General features: G+C 39.9%; 1 protein-coding gene across 4 annotated transcripts in view; it reads right to left on the reverse strand.

Moving 5' to 3' along the window:
• Positions 1-17260, reverse strand: part of dpy19l3 (dpy-19 like C-mannosyltransferase 3) — an 81370-nt gene that overhangs the window by 60472 nt on the left and 3638 nt on the right. For all 4 annotated transcript variants that reach the window (XM_037096123.1, XM_037096121.1, XM_037096122.1 and 1 more), the window contains exon 4: positions 2190-2280. In XM_037096123.1, the coding sequence (XP_036952018.1) occupies positions 2190-2280 (91 nt within the window). The remainder of the gene's footprint in view (positions 1-2189; positions 2281-17260) is intronic.

Genomic DNA, 17260 nt, shown 5'->3' on the forward strand with positions numbered 1-17260 from the left:
TCGTCTCCGTTCCTTAACAGTAACACTTTTGTACATCTATTAGTAGTTTTAGCATATCATATATAGCATATTCACCAGCGACAGGACAGGAGTTGACTCAGACAGAAAGGGGAGGTCAGCCAGTTCCTCAACTGATTAGCCTTCAGCGCAATTATTTGCCTAAGAGGAAAATTAGGCCCATTTCCAACTAGGAATTTTACATGTTAATGGGAACAAAATAATTAGACTAATTTCCCTCAGACCAGACTGTGCGTCATGAGAAACTGTGGTGATTTGTTTGGTCTGGTTGGAAAAAAAGGGGGAAAAGTTTCCGTCTCTCTGTAAGAGTGGATAGAGACAGCCATCTGGTGTCTCCAGCCCTGACTGGCTATTTTAAGATATTATATAAGACATGTCTGAACAACTGTAATAGTCTTACAAAATAACATGTCCAAATATCCATGTGTATATATTCTGTATATAGTCTCCGTGCTATTTGTGCAGCATGAAGGCATCATTTAATTTTGCTGTGCAACCCAATGTTCTATTTGATCCTTAAAAGAAAAAACTGGATAGTGATGTTATACTGCAGTTGTCTGGTTGTTAACCCAAAGTGACTGTTCACTAATGTTTCCTTTACTGTTGCTATGTCTGTAAAGATTTCAGTTCTCATATGGCACATGTGCAGTTGACATGGTAACAGTGACAAAACTGAACACTCAAAATCTTTAGTCATGTTAAAAAAAAAAATGGGTTGTTAATTTCAGACAAAATCTGGCAAAAGTCAGCCTATCATTACAGCCGCCGGTCATCACTGTTGCTGGCTCAAAACACAACTGTCACCACCAGATTTTGTCAGCTGCAGCTGCTTCTTCATTATGCTAATGTTAGCTCCATTAGTCGGCTGAAAACACTGTTCTGGCTGACTCTTTAGTTATTCCAGCTGACTTGTTTTAAAACAAGAGGAAATATGTTTGATAGATAGATTCATGATATCATGATAAGACACTTGGAATAAGCCTGGATGCCCCAGGCAAGAAACTTCTTCTCAGCAGCTGATGATCCATGAAGAAGAAACAAACAGAAAAAAAAGAAGAAACAGCATTGTACTTGTATTGCAGGGTACAGCCAATTACTCATATTATTGTAATTATGGTTAACAAAAATCTAAGATCAGAATGCTAGATTCTAATAGAGTCTTATAGACCAGATTCACCAAGGTGGCCATTTCCCTCTGATTTCACCAGTGAGATAATGATATGCTGCTGTATTCCAGGCTGAAAGTTGTATAAATGTAGGGAATCTGACAAACTGATATCATTTCACCACTTCCTGAACTGAAAATGAGGGACTTCAGGCCATTTTGTGCATTCCATTTGAACTGGGAAGGCAGACTTTTCGACTGGGTAATCGACAACTTCAACTTGAAGGCCCCCGGAAGTCAGATTTTAGACTCAAGACTCATTAAATCAGTCTTACACAATCTACTGACCAAATTCTGTGGACATGTTGTATCTATGCGCAAAAACACTGCTGATGCGTTACTGACTGCTAACAATGGGTAACCTGACTAGAAATCTCTTTCCAACTTGTTTCACCTGAACTCCATTAACTCAGGTATGAGATCATTCTTAGCTCTGACTTCAGATGTAAATGAAACACACCAATATTTTAAAGGGAAAACAGCCTGTTTGATAACCCATTATCGATCTAACATTCACAGAAAAGCGGAAAATGTAAATGCTTATGCAATTTTAAACATCCGTAGTGTTGTCAAATAAGTGGATGCATGTCAATTGTGAAACTGGGATTTTTTTCCCTCGGATGAAAAACGCACTGTCAAAATGAATAATTGTTGCATCCTTGTTGCAGCTTTGGTTATGTCAGATAACATTACTTTACACTTGGACCTTTCACTCTGGCTTCTGTGTTTTTGCTTTTGTAAAGGCTAGAGTAAACACCACCATCTACACTCTTTAGATACAGTCTATCTCTCTTAATAGAGTTCTGTGCACGATGCTTCAGTATATGGAGAAAACCAAGCATGACAGGTGTGGTTATTGCTGGATGGGTGAGGGGTTTAAAGAACAGTCAATTGGACTCATAAAATCAAGGATGACAAAGATAGACTGGCTGTATTTTATAAATTGAATTTAAAGTCAATATTGATGTGACGCATACAGTAAAATCATCATTAACATACTGCATACCTTCCTGTATGGATGGGGCCTGCAACATTTGCTTGAAGTATGAGTAGTACAGTCCACACTCCGTCCGAAAGGATATCTCCCGCTCCACTTCCTGAAAGTAGAAACGAGAATTTGGTTGTATGAAACCGGGCACTTCTGTTCTCTTTCATATGGAAAACAGATATCCTGGCAAGACATGACAGAGACATGGAGGATAGAGGCGAAGCAGCTAATACACTAGTAATCCTCAACAATAAGACAGGTAACGCGGTGTGTGTATGCGCTTGGAAGATGTCTACCCAGGAGACTTCTTGCTTGCCAAGCATGATTACTGTCCCACTGAGGCGTAAAAACAGAGAGCAAACAGTGAACAAGCAGCTGCAGAGTATTAAATTGATCATCAGTCTGTCAGATACAGTTTGCAGATAGTTCTTCCAGCTGTGCTCGACTAAATAGAAATTCTCTGACTATAGTGATATATAAATTGACATATTGGTCATGTGATTTAACTGAGGTAAGTCTGTCAGATTGTTTTTGTGTCATTATCATTATTCCACAGAGAAATGCAGTCAGTCAGCATATATATGAGTGTTGCTATGCTATTTTTGATGTCTTTTTCCAGTACTGATTAATAGGAGACACTACAGGCACTTCTCAGCTATTTTGCTTCCATAGCATGTCGTCTTTCAGAATAGTGAAGAAAAAAAATGTTTGAAGTACTGCAGATGAATCATTATCTATTCAATCAAATGTTGCCTCATTTGCATAATTAAACATACAATATCAGAAAACTTTAAATACAAGAAATAATTGTCTTCATGTAAATAATAAACTTTACAAGCTTCAGGATGATATCTTTTGTTTTCCCTGTTAACCATCCATTGTTTAAAAAAATGTATGAATCATTCAAATAAATACTTTGAGTGTCTCTCATGGTCTGAGCCATTAATGTCCACTTCAGTCACACTCACACAAACCAAACCTTCCAGTTTTACTCTTATCTATACTTTGAAGGTTTGTACAGAGGGGTTTTTTCATATGTCATTCATAGCCTGATTTTTTTCTTTTTTTTTTTTTATTTCTGTGGCAGTATTTTGTGGTTAATGGAGGGATAAAAATAGATATTCAAAATTCCACCTGGATAACATGTGTCTCTAATACATCAACAAAATGTTGTAACCTGGCTTTACCTTATCTTCAGATTTATGTTCTGTACATTTTTAAATCAGATAAAATCTCAGTTTTATATTAATAACTCATTTTCTTAATGTAAGTAATCAACTGGGGAAATTTCATGGCGATATCTTTCATTAAAAAAAATGAATTTATTCCTCTTTAGTGTCTCCCCTAGCAATTCATATATACAAAATGCTTTACTCAACAAAAACTGTAACCAATGATATTTTTGGCTAAATCCGTTAAAACTTGTTGGGACAAAACCACCAGGAAGTGACATTCAAACACTCTCTGTATATTAAATGCAAGGCTTTTGCCACAAAAATCAATGTGTGTATGCAGGTTTTTGCAAATAATCAGCCCCTCATTCCTTACAAATTGCCACTGGACCAGTTTGCCCCTTTTTTTCCCGTCTTGAATTTCCCATTTGTCATCACAAACGCTCCGGAAAATCAGACAAAAGCAGAAAGTAGCAGATAACATATGTTATCAGACTACATCGAGAAAATGTTAAACTCGTTTCAATAATATTCTGGAATGAACACATTGTTTTTTCCAGAGCTGAAATCGCTGAAGAGAGTTGCGCATGCACAGTGCTGATCAGAAGCTGACAAAACAAACAACTGTCACTTTTTTTAAATATGTTCTACTCCAGTCTCTTAAAACTCTGATATTAATAGGCCAGCAGCCTTGACTTCCCCCACTTCAAAGCACTGAGCCTGAAAAAGCTAATAAATGACATGCTGTATATGTAATAAATACCTGTGCCTACAGCAGGGTCAAGTGCCCCATGTGTAAGTCCCAGTAATGTACACTCATGTTAGGGCTGGACAATATAAAGATAATACATTGTTACTGTGATATGAGACTATATATCGCCTTAGATTTTGGATATCGTTAGATCGTGATAATGCATGCATGGTGTTTTTTTCTGGGTTTTAAAGGCTGCATTACAGTTATTAAGTGATGTCATTTTCTGAACTTACCACATTGGTCCAGTCATTCTAATACTTGTCTTTACTCACTTGGTCATTATTTCTATATTGCTGGTGACTATTTATCAAAAATGTCATTGTGTTAAATCTCCTCAAAGTTCTTTTGAAGAGATTTAAAAATAGAGATATACTGTACATATTGTATATCGAAAAATACCCACACTTCACATGAATGTGCCTATTATTCTGTAAATCTGCCCACGCATAAATGAATAAATATGGTTGATTCTAGAATAAATATGATTAATTCTGGCTTCCCAAAACCACAATTTGCCATTTCAGCAACGAGAAACTTGGGCTGTAAATGGACCGCTGAGGATTGAGTTAATGTGTTGCTGACTGATCCCCTTGGAACTCTTCCCACATGCTGCTACTGTGAGCAAGAGCTTGTCTGCAATGTGCTTGGTTAATTAAAGGTTCAAATTAAAACAGTAACACAACTCCTACCGTGAGCTGTGAGAACCACAGCAGATTCTCGTGTATGGCGTTGACGCACCAGGCCTGAGACAGCGCCAGCAACCCTGCCAATAACAGCCCTGCTGCCATGGAGACACACTGTCGCCAAGGCCACCAGGGTAGCATGCCTGAACCGGAACATTTACAGGATCTCCCAAGCAGAGACACCCACCATGTGTCCTTATCTTGTGTGGTGTTTGACATTTCTGTCCCCCACACAATGTTACTGCAGCATCTTCTTTCGGCTGGCGTGTTTTGTGCGTGGCCCAAATTGTGCTCTTGCTTTCTCAGTTTAACTCTCCTACGAAGCTCCATTGCCTGAGAAGACGGAGATTATCAATAAATTCTTGGGTCCTTTGATGAGCTGAATTCAGGTAGATAAACAGCATGCTCCTGGGTTGAGCTATAGAACTGATCCAAATCCATTACTGCAATAATGTAAATTTGGTGTGTTTGTCTTTTCTTGATGTTGGTCCAAATAAATTAGCTTTTTAATCGCTTCAAGTTCCTTGCCAAAGGAAATATGCAAAAGCTTTCTCTGAGGGAATGAGCAGCTGATTTTCTTCCCAATCCTTCTTTTGCATTAGCCTGAGGCAAAGCAAGCCCTGGCTTTTCACCAAGAACTCTGATGAGATGGCTAATCCTCCGTTGAAATTAAGGTCAAAGAGAAAAGGCCTGGTTAACAAGTTCACACACTGCTCATTACCCTGAAAGCTAGTTCACTTCTCAGAAGGCACCGATCGTCTTCTCTCTGTCTCTCTCTGTTACCATTTCCTCTTCATGGGTCTTTGGATAACTCCCATCTCTGTGATATGATGCTTGAAGTATCCAAGCGAGGGTCTGTCCGGCATCAGGATTGCTTTGTCTTCCCTCTGCTTCAAGTCTTTCAGAGCCTAAAACGCACAGCAACCTCTGCCTCTCCCGAACTTAAACAGAGACTTCAAAACTAAAAGCAATCTTTCTCGCCAAGCCAGCGACTACGTGTGAGGAGAGAAAGCAAACATTAGCCACAGTGAGTCTGTGAACAACTGGATGGGCTGGAGATAAGTGGAGCAGCCAGAGGGAGGGAAAGAAAAGAGAGTTGACTACTGGTGACCTCTTGTCTATAAAAACACACATACACACAAGAAAAGAATAAGAGGGGGTGGGGATGGGGAGCTATGAGGAGAACATGTTGGAACATCATTCGGAAAATGTGGGGAACATTTGTCAGAGGGTTTGTGGATCTGGAACCGGCGTCAAGCTGTGAGCACATGTCTGAAATAAACTCCATGAGGCAACTGTCTCACTGCACACGCAACAGCGGTGATAATAAGCATTCTAAGGGCGCGTGTGAGAGAGACCGAGAGAAAGAGCGAGGGAGCGAGAAAAAAACTCGGGATGATGAAACCCTGCAGACTCCACAACCTCAGGCTAACACTGACACTACGTTTCCTCAACACGGTGGTTTGAGGAAACCACATGCCTGATTATTAAAACCAGTAACCTTTCTGCTAAACAAGAGATCCACCACAGACTGCCAACACTCTGATAGCATCAGTCACGAAGGGTCAGGTCAGGCAAAGTAAGTAATGACGAGCGCAAAGTACCAACACCAAGCAGGCGGGACTCCCAATCGCACAAACTACTTTCCAGCATGTTTCACAGCCCTTTCCCCTCCTACTTGACCTGCACAAACCTTAGAGAGCTTGTGTGCATGCGTGCATGCGTGCCTGCGTGCGTGAGAGAGAAAAAGAGAGATAGAGACGGTAAATGGAAGAGTGAAAGTGAGACAGAGAGGGAGAGCATGAGACAGGGGATCTCTAAGGACAGGAAACTAAATACATCATCTCATCCGGCTGTGGGAGCAGCAGCACGCAGTTCAACGTGAGGTCAGACTGCAGCATCAGCCGCCATAGACACAAGCATCTGAAAGGTGCGCTTGCCGTGATTTACACCATTTGCTTCCGGCTTTAAAAAGTGCATTTGTTTCGCAAGTACAACTCTGATTCAAACAAAGTTGGGACGCTGTACAATAGGTAAATAAAAACAGAGTGCAAGCATTTGCAAACAACAGTTTCCCAAGTGTTCTTGAGCCCATGTAGTAATATCCTTTATACAACCATGTTGACAGTTTTTCACCTGACCCCATCTTTTCTTGCTAATGCCACAGCCGTTAGAGAATGCCCCTTTCACATCCAATCAAAAAAAAAAAAAAACTTTCTGTTCAGACACATTTAAAAAGAACTAAGTATCTGTCACCCTGTACCCTCCCTATTTGCAATCACTCATTGTAATTGTCAGTATAGCAGCACACACAATATAGCTGTTGTAATTCAACTGTAATTCAAGTTTGTTTTGTCAGACAACTTTGTAATCTACAATAGTGATTTGATCCACATCTCAGTGCAGCAGGATAGGAATTGCTGTAGCAGGTAGCAAACACGAGCCAAAATAAATATCACTATTTCATGTTCATTCACTTGAAAATAACTGTATCAAGAAGTCAGCTGTATTGAACAATTAGAGTTACGGTTTGGGTTGGTTGGGGTTCTACAATTGCAAGATAAACAGAACAAATAAATAAAGCCCCTTTGCCAGGAAATGGCAAAATCTGACTTAGATTCAATGGATATTTTAGCCAAATAATCCTGGATTTTGCTGTTTGAGCCATGTGCGTCAGCACCCCAGCTGAGTCAAAGCAGTGACTTCATTGAAATGAATGAGGGAGCTGCACTAAAGTCATTCTGAACACAGCCTGAGGTCTGGGTCAACAGGAATCCATTATACCCACTGGAAGGTGGAGTGAAAAGTCAGCCTTCATTGTGAGGGGTGACACTTGGTACTATCCAATATGCGGAGAACTGTACAAGTTTTCAAGCAGTTATTCTTATGCGAGTGACCGAGCGAGAGACGTTGAAATGGCTGACTTTCTCACCTCCACACCTGGCCAAGTACTGTTAGAAGTTGTTGTCAGATTGTTGGCTTCAGAAAGTTATCTGACACGGCCTCTCTCATCCTTTGAGGACATAAACAAGCAGAGACCCTCATGCTATACTCGCATTATAGTTAAACTTACAACACACATATAGCAATGCATACTATATATAATATACGGTATAGTATTTAGAGTGCACGTGGGCGCGTCAGCTATTCAGCAGCCTGGATGCCAGTAGAAAAAAAAAAGAAAAACTTTTATAGAGACAGCTGGTGTAAGATTTGATGCTTTGGTAACAGCTTTTACATTGGATGGTAATTCCTTAATGATATTATGGGCTTTCTTTTTACAGCAAGTTTAGTAATAGCAGTTATAGAGTTACTGTGATTCTGTGCCAGTCATTTTAGCTGCTGCCTTTACAGTCCCCTTTTGCTTTTTGTTCCGCAGCCTGACTGAACAGAACTGTGCTGTGATGCAGCCTGCCAACATTCTCTCACTGGTAAAAGTATAGCCTCCGCTGTGCCTGTGAGATTTAAAACTGACAACAATTTCTACAGATGACCTATTGATGGAAACAGCAGTTCAAGTCACTCTGGTCTCCCTAAACAAAACAAGTATTTATTTACAGTAACCTAGATTACCGACATGACAACACGGTGCTAGTTCTCCAGTCTCACTCCTATAGGCCCTCTTGTCACAGTCAAATCAGACAGGATCAGCAAATTTCATTTGAAGGAAATCCTTATTCAGAATTTGCTTGTGGGGCCAACACTGGAATTTCTAACTTTGACACCTTGGTACCTTGAAAAAAAAAAAAAATCAATATGCGATACTGTGCTCTATACCACTGGGTGGGGGCATACAATTTTAAATTTGTAGCAAAAGATGTATAAAGATGTGTAAAAATACATATGTAAAACAAGGCTTGTATAGTGTGTGTTACGTACGACAGCATCTAGAGTAATACTTCTGACCAAAGACAGTGGATTGTGAGCAACGCATCACTGCAGCACCTCATGTGTCAACTCGTTGTCGGAGAGAAAGAAAAGTGAAACCTTTCCAAATCGACATTTATCAATATGTACAGATATATTTTTTGACAATACTACTGTGGACCCACGTTGTTTCAAAAGAGAACAGCATTTTCAGATTCAACCAGCTCTGTGTGAGTCTTTAATAGCATTAACAGATGGAAAAAATGCGCGCGCACACACACACACACACACACGAACACGCACGCAGACCCACATATGTGTGCAATGTGCGATGATGTCAGCCACTTATGAGAAAACATTTCAGGGAAATGTTTGCCAGGCCTGTAAAGTGACTTCCATTTATTATGAATGAAAGCATCTGTCTGCCTCTTCCCTTCACACACACATACGGTAACAGAGAAAACGAGCATAGGACCACGAACTGTGTCCGCACGGATTCCACTCAATTAACCGGATGTGCTGCTTTGTCTCTCTGTGACAAAAACTCATCCATTACCCGGTGCAGATTGCCTCTATGTGGGTCAAGACACAATGCGCATTTGCATGAGGAACAGATGAGGTACCTGGCTGGCACTGCGAGTTACTGATGAGACGAATTCTGAGCACAAGATTTTTTTTCAGGGCCTGTTCTATTTCATTCCTCACCCTCTCTTCTGTTCCACACAGTAAGGAGAGTCCATTCTGCAATGAGAATAATGCTTTGACAAAATGTGAACCAGTATGTGCAGATGAAACCCTGCTGTCTAGTTTAGGGATTCATGAGTCCCTAAGAGCATGGAGCAACTCCAGCCAAACTGGAAAACTTTCTAGCAGATTCAGAAAAAAAACTCCAGTGTTACATCTTCAGCCTCTTGCTCTCTTTAAAGCAATATTATGTAGATATTGGCATAGAGAGTCACATGCCAACTATATAAAAAAAAATATGTTATTTCTTGAAAAAGTATGTCTTATTAAACAAGCATATTTAGGCATTTCTGCAACGCGGCAATCAAAATTTGCACAAGCATTAAGCTGCAGCCGTAAAAGCAAAAAGAGACGATAACAACTGGTTGTAAAATGCAACGCAAGACAAAGAACTCTGCAAGCCAGCTTATGTTACCTGCTGTTGAACAGCAACAGGTCCAGCTCAGTATCTGTCCGCAGCCTTTTATTTGGCAAAGCAACTAAAAGCCAGTGGCTTCCATTCTGGCCATGGACCTCAATCTTCCGGCAGTCCAGAGTTACCCTGGTAGTGGAGCAGACACAAACACTCCAACTCAGCTAGCAGAGCTAACTTGCAGCCATAGTATGAGGCGGTTATGGGTAGCTTTCAGGAAACTCTGTAAATCACAGTACATTTGAGTTTGAGCAGCAGGAAGTCATCAGAGGGGAAGCCAGAAAACATTTTCTCCATAAAAGTTTCAACAAGGTTAGTGTTAGCTAGTGCTGTGTGCGACATAGTGCTACAAAAGAAGTTGAAGGTGGGGGCGGAGTGGCTGAAAGAACAGTCCATTCACCCCGTTTCAAGTCACTGTAACATTAAAATTATAATTTTTTTAAGATTTTATTTTCAGGTACATGGGCTACATAATGTTGCTTTAATATCCATTCTGACAAGTATTTAGTTTAATTAGCTTGAAAGTAGATAGATAACATTTTTGCTTTGGTTTATCATTCTGAAGTAAATACTGATTTCACAGTGTAATGTCTGTAGAAAAATGACACCATCCCCACAGAGACTGTTTTCCAAAAGCCCTCACTTTCTATGTTGCTGTGCCTGCCACCAAGCTGGATATTTCCTGCAAAGCCATAAACTGTTGGAGTTTATGGAGCAGTGTCAGGGCACAACATTATCAGCAGTCACCATGCTGTAAAAACATTCAAGTGGCTGGTAGACTTGTCTCACTCACCAGCCAAAAGAGAATGATAATCTATCTGAACCAATATGAACGTTCACGAGCCATTTTGCCGTTGGATAAAAAAGTTAACTTTGCACCTTGAATGTCAAACAATTGTTTTCCCTCCAAAAGGATGGAACATATGCTTTATTTGTCCAGTGTTACACATTTTACATGTTGGAATTTCTAACTTTGACAACTTGGTACGTTGAAAAAAAAAAAAATCAATATTCGATATTGTGCTCTATACCACTGGGTGGGGGCATACAATTTTAAATTTGTAGCAAAAGATGTATAAAGATGTGTAAAAATACATATGTAAAACAAGGCTTGTATAGTGTGTGTTACGTACGACAGCATCTAGAGTAATACTTCTGACCAAAGTCAGTGGATTGTGAGCAACGCATCACTGCAGTCAAACAATTGTTTTCCCTCCAAAAGGATGGAACATATGCTTTATTTGTCCAGTGTTACACATTTTACATGTTTTCACAGTAAAGGCAAACAGCTTGGTCAGTCACAATCAATTAGATATGTGTGATTCAGTGTTTTATTTATTTCAGGTGAAATAAATGAAAGTGACAAAAAAGAACTGCAGCAGGTCAAATTATATGTTTTCCAATGACAACACTGGATTTATGTTCAATACATACTGATTTACTTGTGCTTTGCTTTGAGTGATGCTCCAGAGTCTTTAGACGTCTATATGGAAATGGTTGTACTGCTTACACAATACATATAGATGTTGTGTTAGTTCAAAAGATAATAATTGAATGTACTGAGCACATTAAAAGACATTCAAGTTAACAGCAAAGAGTCATGTTGCTTTAACACATAATTTTGTTTGCCGAACATGACTGCATTATTTTCAGTAATCGTGATTTTATAATGCGTACATGTTTTTTTATGTTAATCCAACAGACTTTTCTTTTCAGGGTAGGCCATCAGTGGCAGCTGTATCCCTTATGCTGTCTCTGCGACAGCAGCAACAGTGGTAATAACATAACGAAACCAGTAGGATGGAATTTGAAAAGTTCTCGGTTTTTGCTTGAATTACATTTCTGATTTTATACACTCTACAAAAACATCCCCTGTAGAGGTATTTGATCATGGAAGGATGGAAGTAAAGGGGTTCTGATATGGTTAGGCATACAGTATGTTCAGTGAGATCGATGCAAGATATTTTAATTATCATTTTTTTATTACAACAGTTTAATTATTAGTGATAATTCCCACCAGATACTGTAGGTGATGTTATGCTGCTTAAAAGATGGTTTGCTCTCTGCCGCTATCACAGAAAAAACAAAGAAGAGAGGGAGATGGGGAGTTGAATGTCTGGTGCTAATCAGTATGAGCAAGAGGAACAAGGAAGGGACACTGCTGTGCACTCTGCTGTGATGGCTGTTACCTCGTCAGTGGCATTCAGTGAAACAACTAAGCACAGCAGTGTTAAAGAGTTTTTGACAGAGATTTCAGCATGGAGGATTTCAACAGCATCTGACTCAAATTAATCAATATTCTCTACTTGTGTGGCAGTGGTGGTGGTATAAAGCGGTTTGCCAACAGGACTCTGCCCAGAAAACACACCATCCACTTCAGCTAGCCCAGCAAGCTTGCGGCTGTGTCTCTGGGCACACAAAACATTACTTGGGCTGCTCATGGAGGGAAAGCCCAAACTTCGGACACCCAGCCTGTCTGCTCTCTCTAGCCCAGAGACACTCCAGAGTTTTGTTTGACATAAACTACAGGTTTGGAACTTTTTTAAAATACAAAAATGTAAACAAAAAATTGCTTGTTTTTTTTTTTTCTATTGGTTATTATTTGCACGAGGCATGTTATTATCAGTATTGGTTGAAAATATATCCGTGTCCTGCATCCCTTTAAAGGATCCATCCCTCTGGTAGTATTTCATACAGATGTATAGTAAATACTAAGCCCACAATCCAGTACAAAAAAATATATGTACAGTTGTTACAACAGAATACAATATGATATGTCACAAGTCAAAAAATAAGACGCATGTCGCCATTCAGCAGCCATCTTGGCAACAGTAAGTTATTTTGGGCTAACAAGCCCAGGCCCCTATCTTAATGTATGGGGAGAGAGCCATACGTTTACTTTCAATGGTCGTAATAACGTATCTATGCATGTACAGATCTGATAAAAACAACTTAAATGCCCTTTTTCCCCACAGGTTTTACTTCTACAATGCATGCACAAGGTTTCGCAACCTTCACAACAAGTGCTGTGATGCCATCAGCTCCTCTGAATAACTTGACCTCCCTTGGTAACCCTGTGCATTAACGTGAAATCACTCCATGCCTTTTTGAAGTCCATCTGCAGCCACACCAAAAGGGTTGAAAAAATGGTGTGAATCTCAACTGCATTAAACTGCCATCTCTGACATGACACACTTTTCAATTCAAAATTTTGTAAGTGGTTTGTCTCATCGCTTACTATGTATCTGACACAACCATTTATAACTTCAGTTGTTGCCTTTGGTGAGTCTGCCCCAGGATGATTTTGGCTCTGCTAAAGCTAGCGTTTCTCTCTTCAAAATGATCTTCCACCCAGTGTACATGGCTCAGTCTTATAAGATTACCAAAGTTTGCAATGCATATGGCATATTTTAGGGTAGGTAGACTGAAACACCATTGGACGCAGTTAAGTGCCATGGTTTTCTACATGAAAGGAAGCAAACTGCAAAGTATTTTAACAGCACTATGAAAGAATTTGGGTTTGATCTGTGATTTATAATGACTAAGCCATATATCTGTCTGCTGTACCTTCCAGTAAAACTTTACACCCCCATCCATTTTATAGTCACTTTAAAATCGTACAGTTTAGTATCATCATATGCAAACCACACAACATGAAACTTAACCAGGACAAACAAGGTGACCCCACCTTGATTTATACATCCACCAGAACAATTACTTTTACTGCACCGCTAAAGAGGCAAAAACAACTAAAAGCAAGAGTTAATTTACATAGTGCCCTACTTATAACTCTGACAGACTGATCTATTCTACCAGACCAAAAGCTGCTATGTACATCTCAGTTTTAACTAGAGTGTTGGTGAGTCCTTGGAAGGGGGGATTTAAATTACATCACATCTGGCAGTGCACAATGTTCTGTTGCTCTACAACACTGAAATACTGTGAAACCACCAGTCGCTGTGGTGTTTCAGGACTTCATGTGGTTCATTTAACAGGCCTAAAAACAATCCTGTGCAGTGCATGGAAAAACAATCATCCCATCTCAGGATGAAGTGTTTATGACGTGTTTGCATGCCATTTTGCAGAGAAAACTAGACGAAAGGATGTGTCTGATTGGCACTCGTGTTGATGCTACATTTCCTCACGAGATCCAGTGCCTTGCAAAAGTATTTACCCCCTTGAACTTTTCCACATTTTGTCACGTTTCAACTACAAATGTAAACGTATTTTATTGGGATTTTATGTGATAGACCAACACAAAGTGGTGTATAATTGTCAAGTGGAAGGACAATGATACCGGTAAATGGTTTTAATTTTTGTTTTACAAATAAGAAACAGAAAAGTGTTGTGTGCAAAAGTATTCACCCCCCTTTACTCTGATACCCTTAAGTAAAATCCTTTGCAACCAGTTTTTCTTCAGAAGTCACCTAATTAGTAAATGGAGCCCACCTGTGTGTAATCTAATCTATGAAGGCCTCAGAGGTTTATTAGAGAACATTCGGGAACAAACAGCATCATGAAGCCCGAGGAACACACCCGACAGGTCAGGTATAAAGTTGTGGAGAAGTTTAAAGCACGATATGATAAAATATCCCAAGCTTTGAACATCTCACAGAGCACTGTTCAATCCATCACCTGAAAATAGAAAGAGTATGGCACAACTGCAGACCTAGGCTTAGGCCGTCCACCTAAACTGACAGGCTGAGCAAGGAGATCACTGATCAGAGAAGCAGCCAATACGCCCATGATAACTCTGGAGGAGCTGCAGAGATCCGCAGCTCAGGTGGGAGAATCTGTCCACAGGACAACTGTTAGTCATGCACTCCACAAATCGGGCCTTTATGGAAGAGCAGCAAGAAATGAGACATTGTTGAAACAAAGCCATGCAGTTTGCCACAAGCGATGTGGGGGGCACAACAAACATGTGGAGGAAAATGCTCTGGTCAGATGAGACCAAAATTTAAGTTTTTGGCCTAAATGCAAAAACGCTATGTGTGGCAGAAAAATAACACTGCACATCACCCTGAACACACCATGCCAACCGTGAAACATTGTGGTGGCAGCTTCATGCTGTGGGGATGCTTTTCTTCAGCAGGGACAGGGAAGCTGGACTGAGTTGATGGGAAGATGGATGGATGATATCATCTTCCTTCCATTTCACAATTATGCACCACTTTGTGTTGGTCTATCACATTAAATCCCAATTACCGGTAAATACATTTCCATTTGTGGTTAGAACGTGACGAAATGTGGAAAAGCTCAAGGGGGGTGAACACTTTTGGAAGGCACTATAAATGTGTTTTGAATTTCTTTGCTTTTAAATGTTAAAACCTGGAGGTATTTTCCATCAGGAAATACTCACATCCATGATGTAGGTCATGAATCTTACACATGTATGTCAAATCCTTAGGTAACCTCAATATTTCGACAAACGGCTTGGCAACAAGTTATCATATGATTACTATAACTATTTTGTAACATATACCATTTGCTAACATTTACAAATATACAAAACAACAACAATAATTTGTTCCATTCTGATATAACCAAAAGTCACAAAATTCTGTTCAAATGTCCGCCAACCGCATCACACTATTCAAGGCAAATCTCACATATAATAGCTGGGGAACACAATCTCCTACCCAAATCATAATTGCTTGTGGTTGCTTGTAAATTGGAAATTAAAAAGCATACACTGAGTCTTGGTTTTCTCTAGGGATCTGATACCGATAAGACAATATTGCGTATCTGCTGATACTGATATCAATCTGATACAGCCCTTCCCCCTCTTAAACCACAAAGCTATAGATCTTACATCTGTATGGAAGCACTTTGTTTAACCTAGCCATTTAAAAACATGCTTAAACTGTAAGAGATATTTTCTACTTCTCCAAAGTACGCAAATACAACCTCACAAATCAGTTTTGCAGTAGTGCTGCTTCATGTAATTTTGACTTGGACTTGATGTTTTCAAACATTCAAAATTAATTTGAAAGTGCAACTTGAGAGTAATTTTGAGTAGTTATGATACAGGTATTATAATCACAGTGTAAAATACGAAATATAACTCACCACAGTGTAGCCTGTATTTTACCAACATAGCAAAAAAAAAGTTACGTGAGTGTGTGTGTGTGAGCCACGAAACCGGTTAGTGTGCAACACCTTTTTTTTTCAAAAGTAAAACCTGAATCTTTCCACTGTGCTGACAGACTTAGTGATGACATTGGAGCTCCAGATGTCAGATGTGAAACTGATATCATTAACGTATCCAAACATTTCAAAATTAACTTGCTCACTTTTGCCCTTTACAAATGACGCTCTTGTCCCAATCACTGCAGTACTATCCAAGAATCACCACTAACAACATGGCTCTGCTAGGTAAGTTACCAGCAAGTTTCATTTCCTGTAACTTCTTCACAATAAAAGCCACCCATTACTTAGTCATTTAAAAGCTTTTATTATGAGGCAGCCTTTGTATGTTCACACTGAACCAAGCAGCCCAGGCGTAAAGCCACGTCAGTGCATCAATTCATACAGCACGCCGGCACTGCAGATCCAAAAGAGGCGTGACAGTACACATCATGATCACGTCATGACGTTGACATGTGTGGTTTTTGTAGCGCGTTTCCTCCGGCATCCACCTGTTAATCTAAACATGTATCGGCCAGCTGTTTAGAATCATATGGATGCAGTTATAATGTGTTGTGACATCCTGACCCATCACACATCCTAGAAAGTTATGCGTTTCACTCATAATTACATAATTGCCATCAGTTAACAGCAGACCACGTCTGACTTTATCACTCTCAGGGAGGAATGCCGTTTTCTAGTGGAAAGTTCAGTGAAGTATCGGTAAGGAGGACTGATCCACGCAGTGACCTTTTTTCAACACAACTTGCCAGAAACTGTAACTACAACAACACAGTAGTGGAAGGTGACAAACGCATGGTAAGTTAAAGTTTTTTGCTCTATATCAGGTCATATAATCATCAGGCCGTCTGGCTGCTGCCAGGGACAAATGCTGTTTTTGAGTCGGTAGGACAGACAGGATGACAGAGGCTTTTCCATGTATAACTGCAGTATTTTTTTACTCATGCAAGTTGCCAAAGAGACTTCTTGTTACCACACTACTGTTGTTTTGCCCGGTAACATTGCTTTATGGGTCATTTGATTTGAGCACCATCAGACTGACATACCCCTGATCCAGGCCTCCAGCTTTTCCTTTCACACCGCGGCCGGCTCTGCTTCGATTCTACCTATGGAGGAGCATCAGAGCTGCAGCGAAACTGTCTGATCTCTCCGCATCTGAAACTTTCACATGGACTGCAATGCAGTGGAAAAGGGCAGTGTGAATGGAACAAGTAAAACACAGCACGTTTCAAAAATACAAATGGGACGAGGGAAAACTAAAGAGATTCAGTTAGAAACTACAAAAGTACTGAGAGCTAAACACACTA

This window comes from Acanthopagrus latus, chromosome 4 (assembly GCF_904848185.1).
Source record: "Acanthopagrus latus isolate v.2019 chromosome 4, fAcaLat1.1, whole genome shotgun sequence".
NCBI classification, from domain to species: Eukaryota; Metazoa; Chordata; class Actinopteri; order Spariformes; family Sparidae; genus Acanthopagrus; species Acanthopagrus latus.